Raw genomic sequence first — 20,108 nt, forward strand, 5'->3', positions numbered from 1 at the left:
ATTTAAAATAGAGCAGAATATATTGGAAGCTTTAAAATTTAATTGTTCAAAGGTACCGACAAGGTAGGTGTCACAAATGCGTTTTATATCTGACAGAAGAGCAGTTTCGTCCTTAAAAACATAGAGTGAAAACAAATGTTACAATATGAAGCAAAATTAATGTAAAAAATAACACATTTATATCCTAAGAGAAAAGACAATTGCAAACAAAAAGACGAAAAAATATAGCAACAGGTAAAATGTTTTTAGTTCAGTAAGCTGTGTATATACTGCATAGTTATTCACCCATAAAAAATTCAAACTAACGATATGCGTATTAAAATTAAGATATAGATTTAAGAAAATATCATTCATTCGTATAAAATCATATTAAAGTGATACTCTTCTTACACTTTATTTGATGTATGTAAATGTATCATTAACTTTTATTACATAACTTACGTTGCAGGAGTGATATAAACCCATGCACTAGTTTTTATACATAACCAGTGTACTGGTTATGCAAATTGGGTAACAGTATCACATCAATTGTATTCATACGCGCGGCAAAAACATAAACAAGAATTGCCTCATCAACAGTTTAGTTACATGGAGCCTCGGGGCATTTGGTTCCAAAGGAATCATGGTGGGGTCAACAAACTGAGTTCCAAGATGAAACAAATTGTGAAACGACTGGGCTTAATCCAAACAAACGCCTCACTTATCACAGCGCCAGAAATACCTCTTATAGAAATTAAATGAAAACAATGTTCCTGTGAACCCAATTATTCAAATACCAGGACACAAACACATTGCATTTATCGACAACTATATCCACACAAATCCAACTCAACACAACCAACATCCTGTACTCCAGTGAAAAAACCTAGTATATTCTCAAGTCGTTTGATGGGAACTCTTGCTTTGGTGTCATACACCATCTACAAAAAAATGAAAAAAGTGGCATTTTACATAAAAGTATTTATGTTTTCTACAGTTTCATCGAAGGGGTCACTCCTTCTAACGATATAGAATAAAATAACTATGCATTACTGCTGTTTACAAAATGTCAGACACTCTCAAAAGGCCTATATAGCAAAAAGTTAAACAACTCCGATATTCGCGTAGATTGATGGGTACGAAAGACATGCAAACACATAGTTAAACGAAAAGTGTAAAACAAACCTTCAGCCTTCATGCATATAACGATCCAATCTTACAATGGCAACAAGAATCCTCACGTGAACATGCGTCTAGTTTAAGAAAATTGAAGTTTTCTAAAGTATCTGAAACAAACCCCAGTAAGTTGATCCGGTAAACTGTTACAACACTACAATTATTTGAAGGGAATGGCCTACACATTGACGAGTTCATTTCCATAGACCGGATCAATGAACTGAGTTTTATTATGGATACTTCCGGAAACTACATGTTTTCGATCTACGACATTAGACCCGCACTAGCGGCTCGTTTTAAGGCTGTAGGCCGCTAATACAGTGTTACATTTTTAACTTTTGGCGAATTATGCGCGCACGGGCGTATCAACCGCTGCGCGGTTAGAACTGCGGATTAACACGGAAAATACATAGTAAGCAATCTGCTCTGTAATGAGTTTTCAATCTATGTTACACAGTTAATATAGTTCGAATAAGCTGCGTTTTGCGTAATATAATGGAATTGAAATTGTACAAAAACAATTTTTCTAATATCGCCGAGTTACAGAATGCAATTTAAAAAGGAGAATCCTCAAGTAGTTTCAAAATAAACGCGTACTGAATCGAATAAATACATGGGTTATATACCTATGTTTAGATTTTGCTTCGGCCGAGGACCGATAATATCTACATGTACATTGTAGTTAAGAATAGAATGTGGGTCATCGCATTCGGACAGGTTTATTTCCCGGAAATAAACTCTGAGAAGTCGTTAAAACCCGGAAAATGGATCGTATTATGATGCAATTAAATGCTTATTAGGCGTAAAATATCAATTCAAAATGTTTTATATGAAATTATGATGATTCATTTAATCCTACAATCAGTATTTTGATGATTGTAGTTCATTCATGAGTATATTTTATATGTTTTAAATTGCCTAAATCGTCTATTACTTGACTCTTTTTATTGAGATTGTTAGTTTTTACTTGTGTTTGTAAAATGTGTGTCGCATAACACCATTCTCTTGTGTAAATACATAATAACAGCCGTTTAACCACTACTTAATGAGTATTATACACTGTTGTCATTCAAAATAAATCGCATAAAGCGTTGACAGGCTATCAACCTGCTACATTTTTGTCATAGTCATGTAATGCCGAATGAAATGGACTATTTCTCTGTTTGTCTCAGTTATTTAAGTACATTATCTTGAGCATGAAGCATAATGCATATGCAAATTTAAAAACAACTGATATGAGTTTGTTCATTTTGTCCACGAGTGACATATGTTGTGGGCATTATTAAGATACAAACAAACATACAGGGAATAATTAGTATGTGGGTGATTCGATCCAGAAGCATTTGGCGTTGTAGATAGTATCTTTAAACAAAAACCCAATTAGTATGTCCAATGCATTTTGTTAGGATGCATTTGGTTTTTCTGGCATACCCAAGTCAAGTTTAAAGTGTAGAGTATATCTTTTTCTAAAAATCGTTAATGCTTTATCTGTGGCAGTGCATTGTTTATGAAACCAAGCTCCAGATTAGGTTTTATATGATATTTGGAATGACTCCATACCTTATAAGTAACTATTTGGCGTATTCCACATTTCAAGTCACTTACACTTCATGATCTTATTGAGAATCAACATTTAACTCTAAACATTTCGCGAAGGAAATTATGATCGAGTATATACTATCTTTAGATGTTTATGTGAACAATTATGTTTTACAATTACATAACTAGACTATACTCAGAAAACGTTGCAGGCCAAAAGCATGTTCGGTAAGTTCCGCCATTCCGATTTTATTTTAAGTTTGACCTGGTTTACTTATAATAAATATACATCGTTGTTCAAAATGGTGTTATTGTTCAGTTGTGTGTGACAGCAATTCTTAATAAAGTAAATAAATGTTTAGCAATGAAAAATTGACAGCACCGGCTCGATCGGCTAACATTTCCGCCCCAATGCAATCCAATATCGCAAACCACATGTCCGAAGTAATTTCCCCAAACTCTTCCAATGCTCGGCTACTCAACTGTTGACATCACTATCTACCACTTCGACAGATCGTCACAGAAAAACAAACGTACACGCATTCGTGTCATCGATAGTGACAGTGATTGAGTGCACTTAAAGTAATTCGTTCCATGAATAAAACTCACATTCAACAGTTCAACAGTTTAACTGTGTACTTGTTTTGAAATGACGGACGCTTACTTTCGTTTAAGCCAATTCGAAAGTGACGTCACACAAAGTCGCGTGAATTATTTATATCCATACGCCATTCATATTTTCTTACATACATGCATACTATTTTGTCTAGTTGCTTACGTGTTTGTGGATTTACAGAAATTAAAATGTTAACATAGTTCGCTGGTTGTATTCAGAAATAGTTTGAATGTATATCATAAAAGAAAAGTTATGTTAGTCAGTTGATCCATAGTGTTGATTCACTTCTCGTTGCTCGTATCGCACGGTACGGATTGTTCCACAAGCAACTTTAAACTCCTGATCATGCAATGTGTTGTCGTAAGCTCGTCGATAAGATGCTACCAATGTCATACGTCATTGACTGCATTGACTCTATTGGTCAGTTATTATAATCAGTAATCCGATTAGCTACCTCGTTGTTAGATCCAATTAAGACCAATATACCAGCCTAGGATCCTTAATTGAAATGGGCCCAGGTTTCTTCATATAAAATACAATACCTGTAGATGTTAAGTCTTATTGTTGACATGCATGGTTTCAATCCCAACATAGCCATATTAAATACAGCTACGTATTTCGTTTTTGTACAATTTATGCTTGAACTTATATATGTGTTTTACGTACACTTATATATCTGTATGCATAAATGGTAAACCCAAAATAGCATTGTCCAATTATTTGCTATTCTCAAAAGCACACGTTAATCTGTACTGTGAATAAATGTATCTCTTCATAATAAAAGCATCTCCTGTTCACTGAAAAACCAAACGTCGAAATAAATTTCATGTAAATGTGTGCTTCATGGCTTTCTTTAACTGATGACCAGATCAGTGGACTAGGAACTCCGCCGAGGTCCTATTTCACATTCACATATTTCCTTTTTAGTGTGAAATATTGATGGCAATGATAAACGTTTTAAACGACCTGATCTGATTGATTAAATTACTAGTTTTGACATTTTTTGCACTTTTGGAAACGGGGCATAGTGATTCATTAGGTTTAAATGAGTTTTCTTTCTCATTTGTTGTTGTAGTTGTTGTTGCATTCTAAAAAGTTATAGTCATTTAGCAAAAGTTTAGAATGCCTCAAATAGGCCTTAATTGCTGAAATTAATCCATTTTAGTGAAGGAAGTTGACCTCATCAATAATTGCTTCAATTTCCATCAGGCTATGCAGATTTCCATTGGCATTAAAACATCTTTCACACAACGTAATCCCTTATTGTATAGGGTATGAATAAATACATAATTTCCATTAACAAACTTGTAGTTATAAAAGAATGGCATATGCATAAATTTATTAACATTTTCTATACAAAATTTATCTATGTATATCATATATGCATTAATTACATCTTTCCAGAATGTGACATCTATTGACAAATATTTTCACAAATTTTCTTTCCACAATTCAACATTTTATTTACATCAAATAATACAGACATTAATTTGAAACATTTACTATTTCCATTCAATATACAATTTCTAATTTTAATGTTAAGCTATACATATAAATTGAATGAGGTAAATGAGAAATTCTCCATTTTAATGTAATGCAAGGGAATCTGAAAACAGAGGTCGTAATATATGCGGCATGATAATATTTGTAAAAGACACTAATGTGAAATGCATTTAAATACTTAATAGTGAATTTTGTCACGGCGTTATCCTTAAATTTAGTCGTGAGCTATTTAACACATCGACGTACATGTTGTCTCTGAAGTTTTATATCCATCCAGAAAGTTCGCTCACATAGGATGTAAAGTAGATAGAAATAATTCAGGAAATCATTAACATACATTCTACTAACGATGATGACATACTTATACCGGGGGATTTAAACGCTCGTACAGTCGAAACTCGTTGGCTCGATATCTCATGGCTCGATATCCTCGTTGGCTCGAACCAGATTAAAAGGACCGATTTTTTTAACTCTTTGTTCATATAAAATTCGATCGAATATCTCGATATCTTGAGTGTCGATATTTCTCCACGCTCGAATTGATATTTTAAAGAATGATTGTTCTATTTCTGTTTTTACATATTTTGTTCAATGTGTGTTTCAATACTGGAATCATCCCAAGTGAATGGGGTAAAATTATAATAAGTCCAATACCTAAATCCAGTACACTTGATCCTCGTGATCCATTATCATATAGAGGTATCGCCTTGTCATGTTCAATGTATAAGATATATTGCTCTGTTCTAAATGACAGGCTGTCAAAATGGTCAGAAACAAATAATATTTTAGAGGATGAACAGAATGGTTTCCGAAAAGGAAGAAGCACTATTGACCATTTATCTTCACTAACAAATATTATTGATACTAGAAGTAAACCTAGGCAATCCACATTCTGTGCTTTTATAGATTTTAAAAAGGCTTACGATTTTATTAACAGAAGTCTTTTATGGAAGAAAATATGTAGTTCACATATTGGGGTCAATGGAAAAATACTGACAGCTTTAAAATCTCTGTACAGTAATGTGTCATCCTGTGTTAGAGTCAATGGTTTATATACTGAAAGTTTCTATGTACAGCGCGGGTTGAAACAAGGATGTTCTCTTTATCCATTGCTCTTTAATTTGTTTATAAATGATTTTGCTGTTAAAATTAAAGCTGCAGATAAAGGTATTCGTATTGGTAATGAAAAAAATATGTATATTGCTGTATGCAGATGACACAGTACTCTTAGCAGAGAATGAGGATGATCTTCAATATTTGTTAGATATATTAAGTAATTGGGGTAATAATAATAATATGGTTGTAAATCCCTTAAAAAGCAATATCATTCATTTTAGACCCCATTCTGTCTCCAGAGTTTCATATAATTTCACATGTGGGGACAACAGTTTGAAAATGGTTGCCAAATATACTTACCTGGGCTTATTGCTTGATGAATTTCTAGATTTTAACCTTACAGCATAATTAGTTGCACAGAGTGCGGGCAGGGCTCTCGGTCTTCTGATTGCAAAGTTTCAAGCATAAGGGAGTATGCCTTACAGTGTATTCACTAAACTTCATGACATTACAGTATGGCCTGTTATAGCATATGGCGCGGCTATATGCGGGAGTAGATCATATTCTTGTATAAACGCGGTTCAGAATCGAGCCATGAGGTTTTTCGTGGGTACGGATAAATACACGCCCAACAATGCTCTCTATGGGGAACTTGGTTGGAAGCCCCCACAGGTGAAACAGTGGAGATCTGTGTCCCAACAATGGGATAGGCTTAATCGAATGGTCACAAATAGAGCTAATTATAAAATTTTCAAATTCTGTTGTAATAAGAGTAACAATAGATGTAAAAATTGGAAATTTCAATATAAGAACCATCTGTCATATATTAATTCACTTCAAATGTTGGATAGATGTGAAAATATGTCCTCAAAATTTTTTTGTGAAAAAAAATTATACATTGTACTATGAATAAATTTATTGAGGAATGGAGAGCCAGTATAAATAATGTAATAGGTCCATCTGGTCAGGGAAGAAATAAACTTAGAACATATAGGCTATTTAAGGTTGAATATAAAACTGAAAACTATGTTAAATGCCCCAGTATAGCTAGAAAGCGCAAGTCAGCATTGGCAAAATTAAGATGTGGAGTTGCTGAGATATGAAAACATCCCTGAAAATCAACGTTTATGTCCTATATGCAAACTAGCCATAGAAAATGAAATTCATGTTCTTTTTCACTGCCCTTCCTACCAGAGTTTCAGATATGATATAGTTAGAAAAGCCATTGAACTTGATGCATCATTTAGTAATATGTGTGATCAAGACAAATTAAACTTTGTACTCTCCAACGAAAATATGTTAAAAAATAAGTGCCAAAAATTGTAACTTGATTCTAAAAGCCAGAACTGATCTTTTGTACATGTAGTGTGTATATATATATATCAATACAAACCAACACATAATAACATGATTTGCTATCTGCTGTTGGTATTTTGAATCAAAAGCTCAATTTAGCTGACAGCAAATATCAAAACATTGGGTATATGATATTTAGCTATTTTAATTCATAGATAATTTTAGAATATATGTAGATAATATCTCCCCTTTTTTAAATAATAGCATATGTAACTTTTTAAGTCATACGTAAAATGGCTTTGCTAATCCGACCACAAATGATCTGATCGTATGTGGATTTGGTACCTTACTCCTATTTCTTATTTGTGCATTTGTACTAATTTACACTATCAGAATTTTGTTTTAATTGTCTTAAAACAGTTTTTAAAAAGGGATTAGCAAGGGTATTTTGCTCATATCTGTATAAAGATGTATTGTTATGTGTCTTAGTTGTATATACAATTGATTGTCTCTTATAACTCTTACTAGAGTGGCAATGCACTTGTATGTACTGTTTGTTGAATGTTGTTGTATTCATGAATGTACAATGCATTGATGAGACTGAAATAAATAAAGAAATCTTTAAGTCATTTTCGCGGTCCCAAGTAAGATTTTCACACTTTTTTGTTTGCTTGGGTCGATGTCATTTTAACGGTTTCCGTTAAGAATCTCACACCTTGATTTGTTTGCAGGGCTACATTTAGCACAAGGCGCTAATCGATAAAATTGCTTGAATTTATTATAATTCTTATCAAATTTAATAGTTTTAGCAGTTTGAATAGACATGCCATCACTTTAAGTTCTGTCTCTAATGAATTTCAATGCATTTTTATATAACTTATAAGATATGTTTGTCTTACCCACTGTTTAAAATTGTTTGATTGTTGTCTTCGCATGATTGTTTTTAATAATAAATAAAAAAAATCAAATGATCTTTTCTAAGTATCAAATAAGCCATGTTACGAACTGTACGATGTGTAACTATGTCCAATTAATACTCTTCTCTTGCGGAGATAGCGAAGCCAATAATAAACGAGGTAAACAAGACTTTTTGTAACGAAAAATAAAAAATAAACACTCTGCTAGAAATCCCGCTTGGCTCGATATTCTCGAGGCTCGAAGTATATTGGCCGGTCCCTAGAATATTGAGCCATCGAGTTTTGATTGTATTTGTAATAAGCCAGAAAAGCTATCATAGATTGAAATGATCAGTTTTTAAGGAGACCGAACCTCAAGTGATACGTATACTATTGCATTTGGAAAATGACTTATAGTAATGTGTAAAAGCTATGCATAATTTATATATATGGCCGGGTAGGTTCTGATAAGGATAAAGGCAGATTTACGTTTGTAAACCACTTAGGAGCGAATATCAATAAAGGAAACTTTGAAGATAAAGAAAATATGATAAATAACAAAAGACGTCCCATTACCGATATCATCAATAAATTTGAACATAAGATACTAGATTGTAGCATTGATGCACGGAAAATCATGCCGTAATAATGATGGATGGTGATGATGTTGATGATAACGACGACGACGACGACACTACGACTACTACTACTACTACTACTACTACTACTACTACTACTACTACTACTACTACTTCTACTGCTACTACTATAATAATAATAATGATAATACGAAATAGTAATTATAATATTAATAAGAAATGGTTACCTTTAAAAACTATGGTATCAATGAGTCTGAGTCGATTTCGGGCATCAAACTATAAAGATCTCAATCATTACTTAATAGCTAAAAAGTCGTTCAAAATACATGTTATACCAAAAGAAGATCTTACAATGAATTATGTGTGCAAAAAGCGGGTCGACGTTTCAAAATATCAAAGCTACTTTTGGAAAACACTTAAAAGCTTAACACGAAGTAATAGTAATAATCAATCACATATTACCACAGAGCAGTGCTTTAACTAGTTTAACCTATGGTTAAATCAAAACTTCCCGGGCGTAGAGCCAAAAAGAACAATTGGACAAAACAAAACAGACAGTGATATCGAATCATCAATAGATAACATGGAATTACAGGCTATGATATATTTGATGTCATAAGATCGTTGAAATCTAATACGGCAACAGCGGGAATACTATCTGCAAATCACTTTAAACACAGTATTAATCGTATATATTTTAATCGTATATACTCATCGGGTGACTTTCATGAGCAATTGACATCGACAATGATGATGCTCATACACAAGAAAGATGCTTTCGATAATTACAGGGGATTATCCTTCATATACAATGTGTATTTACATCTTGAATAAGCCATTGACCCTTTTTGAAGTGTTTTACAAAATAACTGAAACACAGGCTTGGTTAAGAGCAAATTATTCGACAATTAATAATGTTTTTATTTTTAATGCTGTCGTATCGAAATACCTTTGCAAGAACGTGGTAAAATGTCGCATTTGTCGATTTAAAAAGTCTTTTGACTAGTATATAAACCGTAGTAAGTTGTATGTAGCATTGCTAAATCGTGGACTTAAAGATGAACTATTCAAGATGAACATTGGTATTATGATAATGAAAAAGAGAATAATGTGTTAATGGTATTCTTTATGTTGGTATCTACCTAACTTCTACTTTGTCACTGAATAAAATGGCCGATAGCATGGCTGTGAAGGGCACACAGGTTCTATCATTGTTAAATTCCTTGTATGACCTGATGCCTTTACAAAGATAGTTATTTTAAAATGTTTGACCACAAAGATGTACCTTTAACAGTGTATAGTAGACATGAAGGTATAGATAGAGTGCACAACTATGCATGGAAAAATTATTTGTACCTAAGTTCACATGTAATGAGCCAGGTTTTTAGTCACTGTGGTGGATTCCCGATGTATATCTTTTCTTGAAAGTGTGCTATATGCCATTTCTTCAAAGTTCTACGTATGTCAACATATAGATATGTGTATAAATGCTATGCGATGTTAAAATCTTTAGATTCTGGTGGATTTGTTAATTGGGTAACCAAGTTAAGAAAACATTTATTATCAATTGGTTTTGGCAATGTTTGTAAGGCGCAGTGTATAACTAACAAAAATGCTATATGTCAACATACCTACAACGTTTTAAATAATTTTCATTGTGTTAGGAAATTTCGGAACGTGTATGTACGTTTCCGAGTTTCAGCTCCTTGCTTAGCAATGTAACGTCGAGGCTATACAAAGGTTGAAAGACAACTAAGGGTTTGTAAATATATCACAGAAACAGAATATCACTTTCTTAGAAAAGAATATATATATAGAAAATATTATGGGAATCCAGATATAATAAAGTTTAATATATTGATGTTTTGTTATATTGAACATGTTTAGAAAACTGCACACTACTTAAACTCAGCTTTTGAAAAGTGAAATACTTTTTTTCAAGAATAAATATTATATGCTTGTTACAATTATTGACTGTTAGTATTTTGTATTGTATACCTGGTATATGGTTTATCAATGTAAGTGTATTTAAATTAATTTAAACCACAAAATGCTTTGAAGATGCTATTTTTTTATCCATGCCTACTTTTATGCACTTGTATTGTTTTCAGAAGTATGTTTTGTATGATGTTGGCGTAGGTAGGTGGTCTTTTAGCAAAATCAAATGTTTGTTTGCTTTGTTTTGTTTGGATAACATTCTTTTCGATGTCCTTTCTATATGTGGATAACCATAGTAAATGGCAATATCTTACATGAGTTTGAATGTACTTTCATGAAAGTGCATTTTCTGTCTGTAGTATGGAATCATTTTAGGTCACCCTATTGTTCGAGCAATATAATCAGTATATTTAGCTTATAAGTAAAGAAGTGAACATAATTTGAAGTTGTCGTTATGTAACTCGTCAACCCGGCATAAAACAATTCGACAAGACTACATGCTTACATATTCAGTATAATTTATACAAAATAAGGTTCCATAATCAGTGATGGTAATCATTATGCAACTTAAGTCAATCTTATGTACATCTTTGACTCCTTTTACTGCATAGGTCAGTTATGTTCTGATAATTCCATAATAACAACGTTTATTTGCTATAAGGCCACCGGCCTATTACAATATATAGATATTCCGTATTTATTTACAAACACAATGAAACCACTATACAGTAAACACTGTATGGGTTATTAATTTCGAGCATTTCGATTAGCTTAATTGTTTTTCGGTTTAATTAAGAACTAAATTGAATTACACACCTGGACATTCATAGCAATGTCATGTATACAATTTATTTTGATGATTATAAAATTTTGTACAGTTTTTAAAGTCATGCAAGTCCAAGGTGTATTAATGAATATCCATGTTAATAAACAGTTGTCCGGTTATTGCAGTTGATAGTGCACATGCTTATCACCTTGGCGCCTGTGCGCATGTGAGTTTGGTTAGTGGTCACCAAGTCGGACAAGTGGGTTTCATCCGGGTACTCCGGTTTCGCCCACAACACAAGACCACACTCTCGCGTAACATCGTGCCAACGAGAGTGATTAATATAAGTTGCAAAAGTTTAAACTAATAACATGTATATTGTGTATTCTTACTCCTTGCTGGTTTTATTCATATTCAAGGTATTTCATGTACGTTTCATCTTTTCCCTTCTTAAATGAAATTCTAAAGTACAATTCAGTATCGCCAACAATTAACGTACGCTGAAATATTTTATCTTCAACTAAACATCCAAACGGAAGCGGAAACTTGATGACTGTTTCCTGGCTCACAGAACAATGTGATGATAATGAAAAGTCGGGCAACACACCGCAAGAAACAATTGTTAGGCTCTGTTCCTTGTCCTCAGCTCGCAACGGTTTGTCTTCTTCAGCAATTTGTTGTTTGTATTTCACAGTCTCCCCTGCCTTAATCAACGGATGGAAGTTGTTCGTACACATTTTCTCTCCGTTGATAGTATCTGTTTTACCTCCTCTATGTCTGGTTTCGTCGTACGGAACAGTGTTTTGCAAACCGTATGTTAGAGGCATGATTCTCGTCTGTATCACAGCAGGCTTATGGGCAAACACAACGGCACCTTTTAAGCTAAAATGTTTTCCTCCTTCCGGAAAAATGATGCTCACTTTAGTGAACTTTTGTGTGATGTGCCTTCTTAAAATTGGACTCTCTGCAAGACCTCCGGTGATAAAAATGCGGTGCAGACCTGGATTCTTTGTCTGAAGATCCTCCAGCAAAGTGCAGATGCTGTTTGCTGTGAATTGAAACATCCCTTCTGTCGCCTCGCTGTCAACAACCAGTTTTGAACCTGTCAACTTAAAATGGCCTCCGAAGTTTGGCGAATTGATCAAAGCCTCTAAATCCGAAGCAGACGATAGTCCCTTGAACTCCAGAGCTTTTGTAATGAGCGCTTTAGGCACTTCAACCGATATCTGTACCTCCTTTTTGTCTGTAATCAACATCTTTTCCATTTCATAGTCGTTCAGTAGACGTAACCAAAGACCAGGGTATTCCTTCGTGAACGTTTCTATAGCAGACGAGCCGAATAACATGACAAGGAAGGACCTGAAGCAGCCATCCACGGTCTCGCCTCCCCATTTCCCACCACAAGGAATGCTAAGCGAGCCAACAATAGCTTTGTTCATGGTTTCATGGGCAATTACATCAGCCAGCCCTCCTGAAATGATACAATACAACTGAACATTTATGGTTCCACTTGAAACAATATTTTCATGAGTTTCAGATTGTTCAAAGGTCACAGTTTAGTCTGAACATACGCGTCAAAAATGAAGGCTTTTCGTCTAATAGGAGCGTACAGTTTCAAACAAATACAAGTTATTTTTAAGAACCAGGTGTAACCGCAAACCTCCAATATTACACGTCATGTAGCGCGTCCCGGGCTTGGTAACGTCGCCGTCACCGTTGAGTCGCTGGCACCATAACGAACTCGCCTCACTCTTGTAAGCCAGCGTCAGAACATTTGCATCTATCCCTGCCTTAAAATGGAAAATCATTTTCATTTTCAAAAGAATTCTAATCTCTATTGTCATGTTTATCTAAATTATTTTAAACAACGTTTTAGGGTACAACCGATGGTAAAATTATAAACATGTGCTAGATTGACGAAACCATTCACTGAACATCATTTGTATTTGATGCGGACAATTTGTTTTCGTAAAACGAATGGAGTAATGGCGACTCTTTGTCATTTAGCAACCTTGCTTTTCTGAGCCTGAGTCTGAACTCAGACTTGCGGCTGTTCGTAATCACAGCCCCAGGTTTCTTTACATTGATTGTTTTCTTTGCTCAACAAATAATATCTATAATTCCAAAGTTGGCCTCTGATTGGCTAATGCGAAGGTCACGAGAAACTAACCTTCTTTGTCTCAACCTCAGATCCTAAAGCAGAGCGTAAATCAGGATATGAATTTATTCAGAATGAACATTGCTTCCTGCAGGGAACTTGTCTCAAAAAAGACTTGAAAGCTTTAAGTGCTTGAACCATTTCACGGTAATTAAAAAAAATATCATTAGTTGAAACCGTTCCTTATTGCAAAGGATCTTACATTTAAAGCGACTTGTCTAATGAACCATTTGGCGCGATCACTCGCGATGCCCGGCACGAGCATAACGAAGCTGGCATCGTCCTCGGCTAGGGTAATCATGCGGCTGTTAACGGCTTTGAACACGTGGTTCTTTAGGTACTTGACGGCCATCGTCCACAGATCAAACGCTGAACGCTTCCTACACCCAGTGATGTCATGTACGGGTGTTTTCTTGTTTAATGTCTGTAAATAGAAAATGTGAAAGTTTATTTGTTTAAGATTGTGGTTAATTCGTCATTATATAGAATGTGTAATGCATATAACATGACATCGTATTCCAGAATGTGGCGACACAAAGGATGGGTAGTTATGTCGTGGCAATGGGCCGATTTTGCAGAATCTTGTTAAAGTTAACAACGTTATTGAACGTCATCGATGTTGACTTCGAAATCTTAACTATACTCGTGAAGTTGCATGGACAGACTGGTGATCTGCATTGTTTTTAAATATGCTTTAGACAACTGTTTTAGCTTTATTTGTTTCACTTAAATACATGCGCATATCAGACAATATTTTACCGTTAAAGTTAACAACTATGTCGATACACACTTTGTTAATTTTAACAAAGCTCTGAGCAATCAGCCCAATTTGTCATATTAATGGCATGTGGTATTTCATTACAGCCATTTCATCCTGTCTAACTGGAAGAAACGTTGAGCGGATAATTATAGCCAAGCAGACCTAACATTATGTTCATTCGCTAAACATTGACCAGCTAGATAATAAGCCTTACTGGGTTAGAAAGGGCTGACTTGATGTCGGTGAAGAGTGTACAGGTCGCCTGGAAACCACGGTCACATGAATCCATATACCGCTTCTCGGCCTCCACGCCGAAACCAGAGAACTTCCCATCTGAAACGCAAGCAAACCATCATTTTGTATTTCCAAACTGACCATTTTTATAAAGGGATGCCTTCAATTGCATGACGTAAGCCTGTGTATTATATATAAAAGGCATTTTAAAGTAAGCTATCCATTATTAAAATGCAAATATGTGTTAGTGCATTTCGGATATTAACTTCGAGATAATATATATGTTTAATTTATATTGATTAACCATTACATTATATTTGCATGGATTTTATTTTTGAATGACATCATACGCTACTATTATGATCTGGTTTATTCAAGGGAGGTAATTAAACAAAATTGACTATGATTATTTAGCACTTTTATTAATTTGTTTCTTAAATAACATAGTAAATGTATTAAAAAAGCTCTCGATGAAAAATTTCAAATTAATCAACTTAATAATGGAACTTTACCACTAACATTTTGCAATACAAGTAATGATGTTAGGTCGATGGGACCTTTTTTGCTTAGTCTATTTCATCGGGAGGCCATGAAACAATTGTTTAAGGAAATATGTTGACAATCATAATTTTAGATCTTATATGATATGTTTGTTTATTGCAGTCTTAGTCTTTAATATCACGTATAATCTTAAAATGAAACTTAATTTATCCATAACTTACAGGAATTTTAAAACTGACGTCAGTTAAAAAAAAGAGAAAGCAAATGTTAGCCGTTGTCTTTAAAGGCGTTCAACTTCATTTATTTATCTTAATAAAAATGATTCATTTTAATAAGACAGACATGCATGAAGTATCACAAAAGATTGAGATTTTCAATTTCTGATTTAGATCAAAATTATCATTTTGCATACATTTTACGTATTATTTCCATTATAAAAATAAAGAGAGGCATTCCGTATGGACTTAACCATTTTCAAAATGTGTTTCTTTTTTGTCGCTATCTTTCCCAACATTTTGTTAATATTAAAACTTTTTTTAAAGCTGCCCTCTCACAAATTGAAAGTTTTGACATTTTCTGATTTGTTGTTTTGGAATGAGCCAATTTTTGAGTGAATGTATGAAAACCAATGTTATACGAAGGCTGTCTAAAAATTAGGTCGCATTTTTTATATTTATTGTCAAATATTGATGTTATATTTCTAAAAGCGTTACTTACGCTTTAGGAAAATTGAAAATAAAGATATGTTCTATTATGAATTATTTTATATGACTGAATTGAATGCGTTGATGCCAAATGTCAGCTAATTTTGAGACAAAAACTATAAAAGAGGTCAAAACTGTCAATCTGTGAGAGTGCAGCTTTAAATGCACAGTACATCACGTGTGTTACTATTTTGTATTGTGTTTAAGTGTTTATAGAAGCAATCAAATTTTGCGATTGTCTAATTTCAAGGTACTAGCATGTCATTTGCATTTCTAAAGGATAATTCATTTTGCATTCAATGTGATCGTGTGTCATTCTGATTGTTCAGATAAATGTTCCCATGTTGTTAAAAACCCTCCAGGGAAATTCAATGACGATGAAGAATTTCCCCAGCATTATTTTTTAAAAAAATGACAAGGCTTCATTTATTGCATCAAGCATATGATTCGATTTTGTTCAGATCTAAAACAGAAAAACAAATGCAGGAACAGATTTAATGACAAGTAAAACTGGAAACATTATCCATCACTCCTTTGATAATAGACCCATTAACAACATTTGATAGCCCGACCATTTGTGCCTTATCAGATGAATTTGATAATTATTTTAAAGTGACTCAATCATGTTTTTGGACCAAAAATGAGTTTTCGCAGGTATTAATTCTGAAAACACTTATTTTATCATTATTTTACCCAATGTTACCGAAATTGCAGAAAAAAATACAGTTATAGCATAAAAAAGTATTTTGGTTTTTGTGGGGTTCGAACCCACGCCGGTAAAGTCAAGAAAAAAGTAGAAAACAGCCTTGCTAGTCCACATGGCCAACGGGACTTTAACAAATGTGGAGGACTTGTTGACCTGTTAAGGAAACATTGATAACACCACGTGATATATCAATCAACCAATCACGCAACACCACAGCCGTAATTCATTTTCAATCGCGCGACGAAGGCTTATGAAAATTGTGGTCTTCAAAGACGATATTTGAGCAAATATTAACATTTGCTGAAGGGTTCCAGCTATTGATATTTTTGTTTTAACACTGCTTATGATAAGCCACACTTCATTTCGTAATTAAAAATAAAGTACATGGTACAAACCATGAGCGAGTTACTTTTAAGTGGATGTTTTTTCTATCCCAAATCCATTCTCAACCATTAGCATGGTATGACGATTATCAAGCTAGAATAAAATACTATGCATTTGTTGAGAATGGAAACAATCGTCGAAATCCTTATCCGTCTGACTTCAATACATTGACGTCAAAAAGTGCATTCATGAAAAAAATCGATAAAAGCCATTATTGTAAAGTAGTTCTTACCTTTATCCAACAGGATGCTTGTTGGTGTTTTCGTGGCCCCAGAAAAGGAACTGAATGTGACGTCATCTGGGTTACTTGTAAACGAGTAGGCGTAACCACTTCTACTCGTACCGACGTCGAGCGCAATGTATAATTTCTTTGATGATGTCATTACTCCAAAACGTATAAAAAACAAACTTTTACGCTCTATTCCTGTTTTATTTTAGAGTCTTTATCCATATGGCATTTTCACAATTTAAAGCACAAACAAGGTGAAAACTAAAACCTCTTAAATTACTTCAAAATCGATTTGATAATGCAGACAGGTACAAATACTAATCAGATTTAAAAAGCCTTTATTGTAAACCGAGCTATTAACAGGAATAGCTGCCAAATATTTAAGCAGATAAGCTTATATCGTATTTGAATTGAATTGTTAAATCTTCGTTTAAAATCAAACGAAAACAGTGGCGATAAATTATGTGGCGTTATTCTTTTTATTACAAACCATTCAAACATAACAAAGACACACTATATATGCTTGCTGTAATCAACGTACTGTTTTTACGAATAATCTTTTAGATATAACGTATTTCTTATTTAGTTCTTCCTACATTTTATTTTAAGATTTCATGTATGTTAAAGTGTATATCTCTAAACGTCCAACAGTAAAAAGAAGTGTCCGAAGTGAGGGCATTGTCAGATCATCCCGATTTTTTTAACAATTTCTTTTTATTTTTAGTCTTCTGAACGATTAAGTTGACCGTCCTGGCGCCTAGAAGATCAAAAATAAATCATACATTTCTAATTGTTCAGTGCGAAATTCCGCGCAAATTCCTTTTTAGCCAATGCGCATGCGTGAGCTTCTTAATAACTCACTTAAATAATCAAACCAACTATTGAAGTCATTGTTTCTGTTATTTAATGGAAATTTGGCGGATTTGTAATCTGCTTAATGGAGTTTTGGTTGTAAGAGATCTTCTTAAAATTGCGTGATAATTTGTCCGGCGATCCGGACGGGCACGTAAGCATGCACACGTATTTACGTAGAACGTTCAAAATGCATTTTATCATATCAAGCGGAATAGCAATAGCGCATATGACTTGAGCAGTCAAATCGTTCATTGACAAATCGTTCTGAGGACTATGAAAGGGTTGGCATTTGATTACTATATATACTCAGTTACCATTGGTCCACAAATAAGTGCATACACTAAATAGTTATCAAATAGGTGGCAATATCAGCAAGGGATGGTGTTTTTTAAACATGTATCTCTGATTATGCGCCAGTCATTTGTAACCACGCCCCTAGGGGGCCGTTTCATTAAAGGTCGTAAGTACCTATATCGTCACTTTTTATCGCAACTTTGAGGTCCGGGGAATAGCGGGGACTTTGACTTACGGTCTAGCCAAGCCCGGGTAAAATCCTCGCCCTGCGTGGACGAACTGCTGTTAAAATCCCCGCCAAATGCCCCCGAGCCCCAGGGACCCTATGTTAGGCCCATTCTCCGCTATTTTTGGCGCGAAGACAAAACCACCGCATTCATCCGGCACTGCGGGACCACCTGGGAGGTAAAACACAGCCCATTTCCCCGGCTATCCCCGGTATACCCCAGGACCTAGGGGTGGGGGTGTGTGTGGTTACAACTGACTGGTGCATTATACAAACAATTATTTTAACACAGTATTAAAGACTATTTTATCCCTTGCCAAATACATGTAAAATGTTCAAGTTATAACACTAATTGGGGTGGGAAATCTTACCTATTATTTTTCAATTAACACGATAAAAATGGGATTAAAACAACTAATGTCACCGCATTGTTTTTGTGCGCAGCACCGATATCCCACATTTCGTTGAGGTAGGCACCTAGACGCAAACTCAGTTTTAAACACATTTAACGCGTCATCACCATGAAGGGATGTCGATGATTACGTGATGGCTTGTTATAAAATATTGTTATCTTTCTATATTCTTCAACGCTGCATACTGAACCATGTTTCAGACAAAATAGCATTTGGAGTCTGTAAAAGCCTTATGATTACTCATTTACATACAAAAAATTGTGTATTTTTTAATAATGTCAAGACTAATTTCACTGATATTGTATTTTTGTCACTGACCTGCCAAAGGTGGACAACCCGACATTAATTGTTAACGATATTTGTTCTTTATAAAACATGTGTTTTTTTTTTTTGTAGTATTGTGGTCTTGTTTGTTAATGGTCTGTTGGAATTTAATTCATTTGTTCCAGCATATTGCTATGTTTTGTACAGCTTCTGGCGAATTTACTGTTTGTCTTGTCTTGTCTTGGTACCAATGTTCTAGACTGTTATAAGCGAATATTTTCTAATGGCAACTAACGAAATTTACGATAACGTAAAAATAATCGACTCTGGTATTATTTAATTAATCTGCACTATAATTCTAAAAAAAATTCAAGATGTAATAAATGAAATAATGCAGACATCATAATCCTTTTCGATCACACCAAAGCCTTTGATCGGTTCGTGTGGTCATGGTTAGAAAAATGCATAAAACATCATTCATGGTACAACTTACAAGATAAATGTAAAAAGATGCCATATGGCTCTAGAGTTGCAGTTTTAAGATTCGCTTCATACTCCTTTGGTCTGTTTTGTCCTATTTAGTGGTACATTCGGAGTTCCTCGGTCATTTTAATCGAAAACAACCTCGGATGTATTTGGACGGTTTACATACTCAAAAAGTGGTACGTTTAAGTCCGCTGCAAGTAGATCGCGAAGTAATTTTATTTAGCAGTTAAACTTTATGACTTAACTCTTGGGAATCTTAATTATGTTTGCAATAATACACTTCACTGGTAACCAATTTAAACTTAGATCAATAAATACATCTCTAAAACACTTCATTTAATTAATGATATAATTGACGAGCTATTTCAACTGATGAACCGACATCCGAGGTTGTTTTTGATAAAAATGGCCGAGGAGTTCCGAATGTTAGTGGTAATGCCCGGTCGCCTATTTTCCAAGCGAAAGTCATGTCATCCACAATCCGTCAGGATACCACCATTGAGGGCATACACCGTCCCTCTGTTTATTTG

At 34.3% G+C, this 20,108-nt stretch overlaps 1 protein-coding gene across 1 annotated transcript; it reads right to left on the minus strand.

Annotated features, from left to right (window-relative positions):
- Positions 1–11,105: 11,105 nt before the first annotated feature.
- LOC128228841 (heat shock 70 kDa protein 12A-like) lies at positions 11,106–17,387 on the minus strand. Its single transcript, XM_052940356.1, has 5 exons — positions 17,044–17,387; positions 14,497–14,615; positions 13,725–13,946; positions 13,025–13,154; positions 11,106–12,835 (listed from the first exon to the last, which is right to left on the minus strand). Exons 1-5 carry the CDS (start codon positions 17,192–17,194, stop codon positions 11,769–11,771), a joined length of 1,689 nt encoding a protein of 562 aa, XP_052796316.1. The 5' UTR covers positions 17,195–17,387; the 3' UTR covers positions 11,106–11,768.
- Positions 17,388–20,108: the final 2,721 nt, after the last annotated feature.

The sequence above is a fragment of the Mya arenaria genome, chromosome 3 (assembly GCF_026914265.1).
Source record: "Mya arenaria isolate MELC-2E11 chromosome 3, ASM2691426v1".
NCBI classification, from domain to species: Eukaryota; Metazoa; Mollusca; class Bivalvia; order Myida; family Myidae; genus Mya; species Mya arenaria.

What these genes read in the sequence shown, in the direction of transcription:
- LOC128228841 (XM_052940356.1), bottom strand. Translation starts at nt 17,194, where the DNA reads ATGACATCATCAAAGAAATTATACATTGCGCTCGACGTCGGTACGAGT. An exon ending in AAGCATCCTGTTGGATAAAG is followed by an intron (nt 14,616 to 17,043) that starts GTAAGAACTACT and finishes CTTGCGTTTCAG; the next exon opens with ATGGGAAGTTCTCTGGTTTC. An exon ending in TTAGACAAGTCGCTTTAAAT is followed by an intron (nt 13,155 to 13,724) that starts GTAAGATCCTTT and finishes TTCCATTTTAAG; the next exon opens with GCAGGGATAGATGCAAATGT.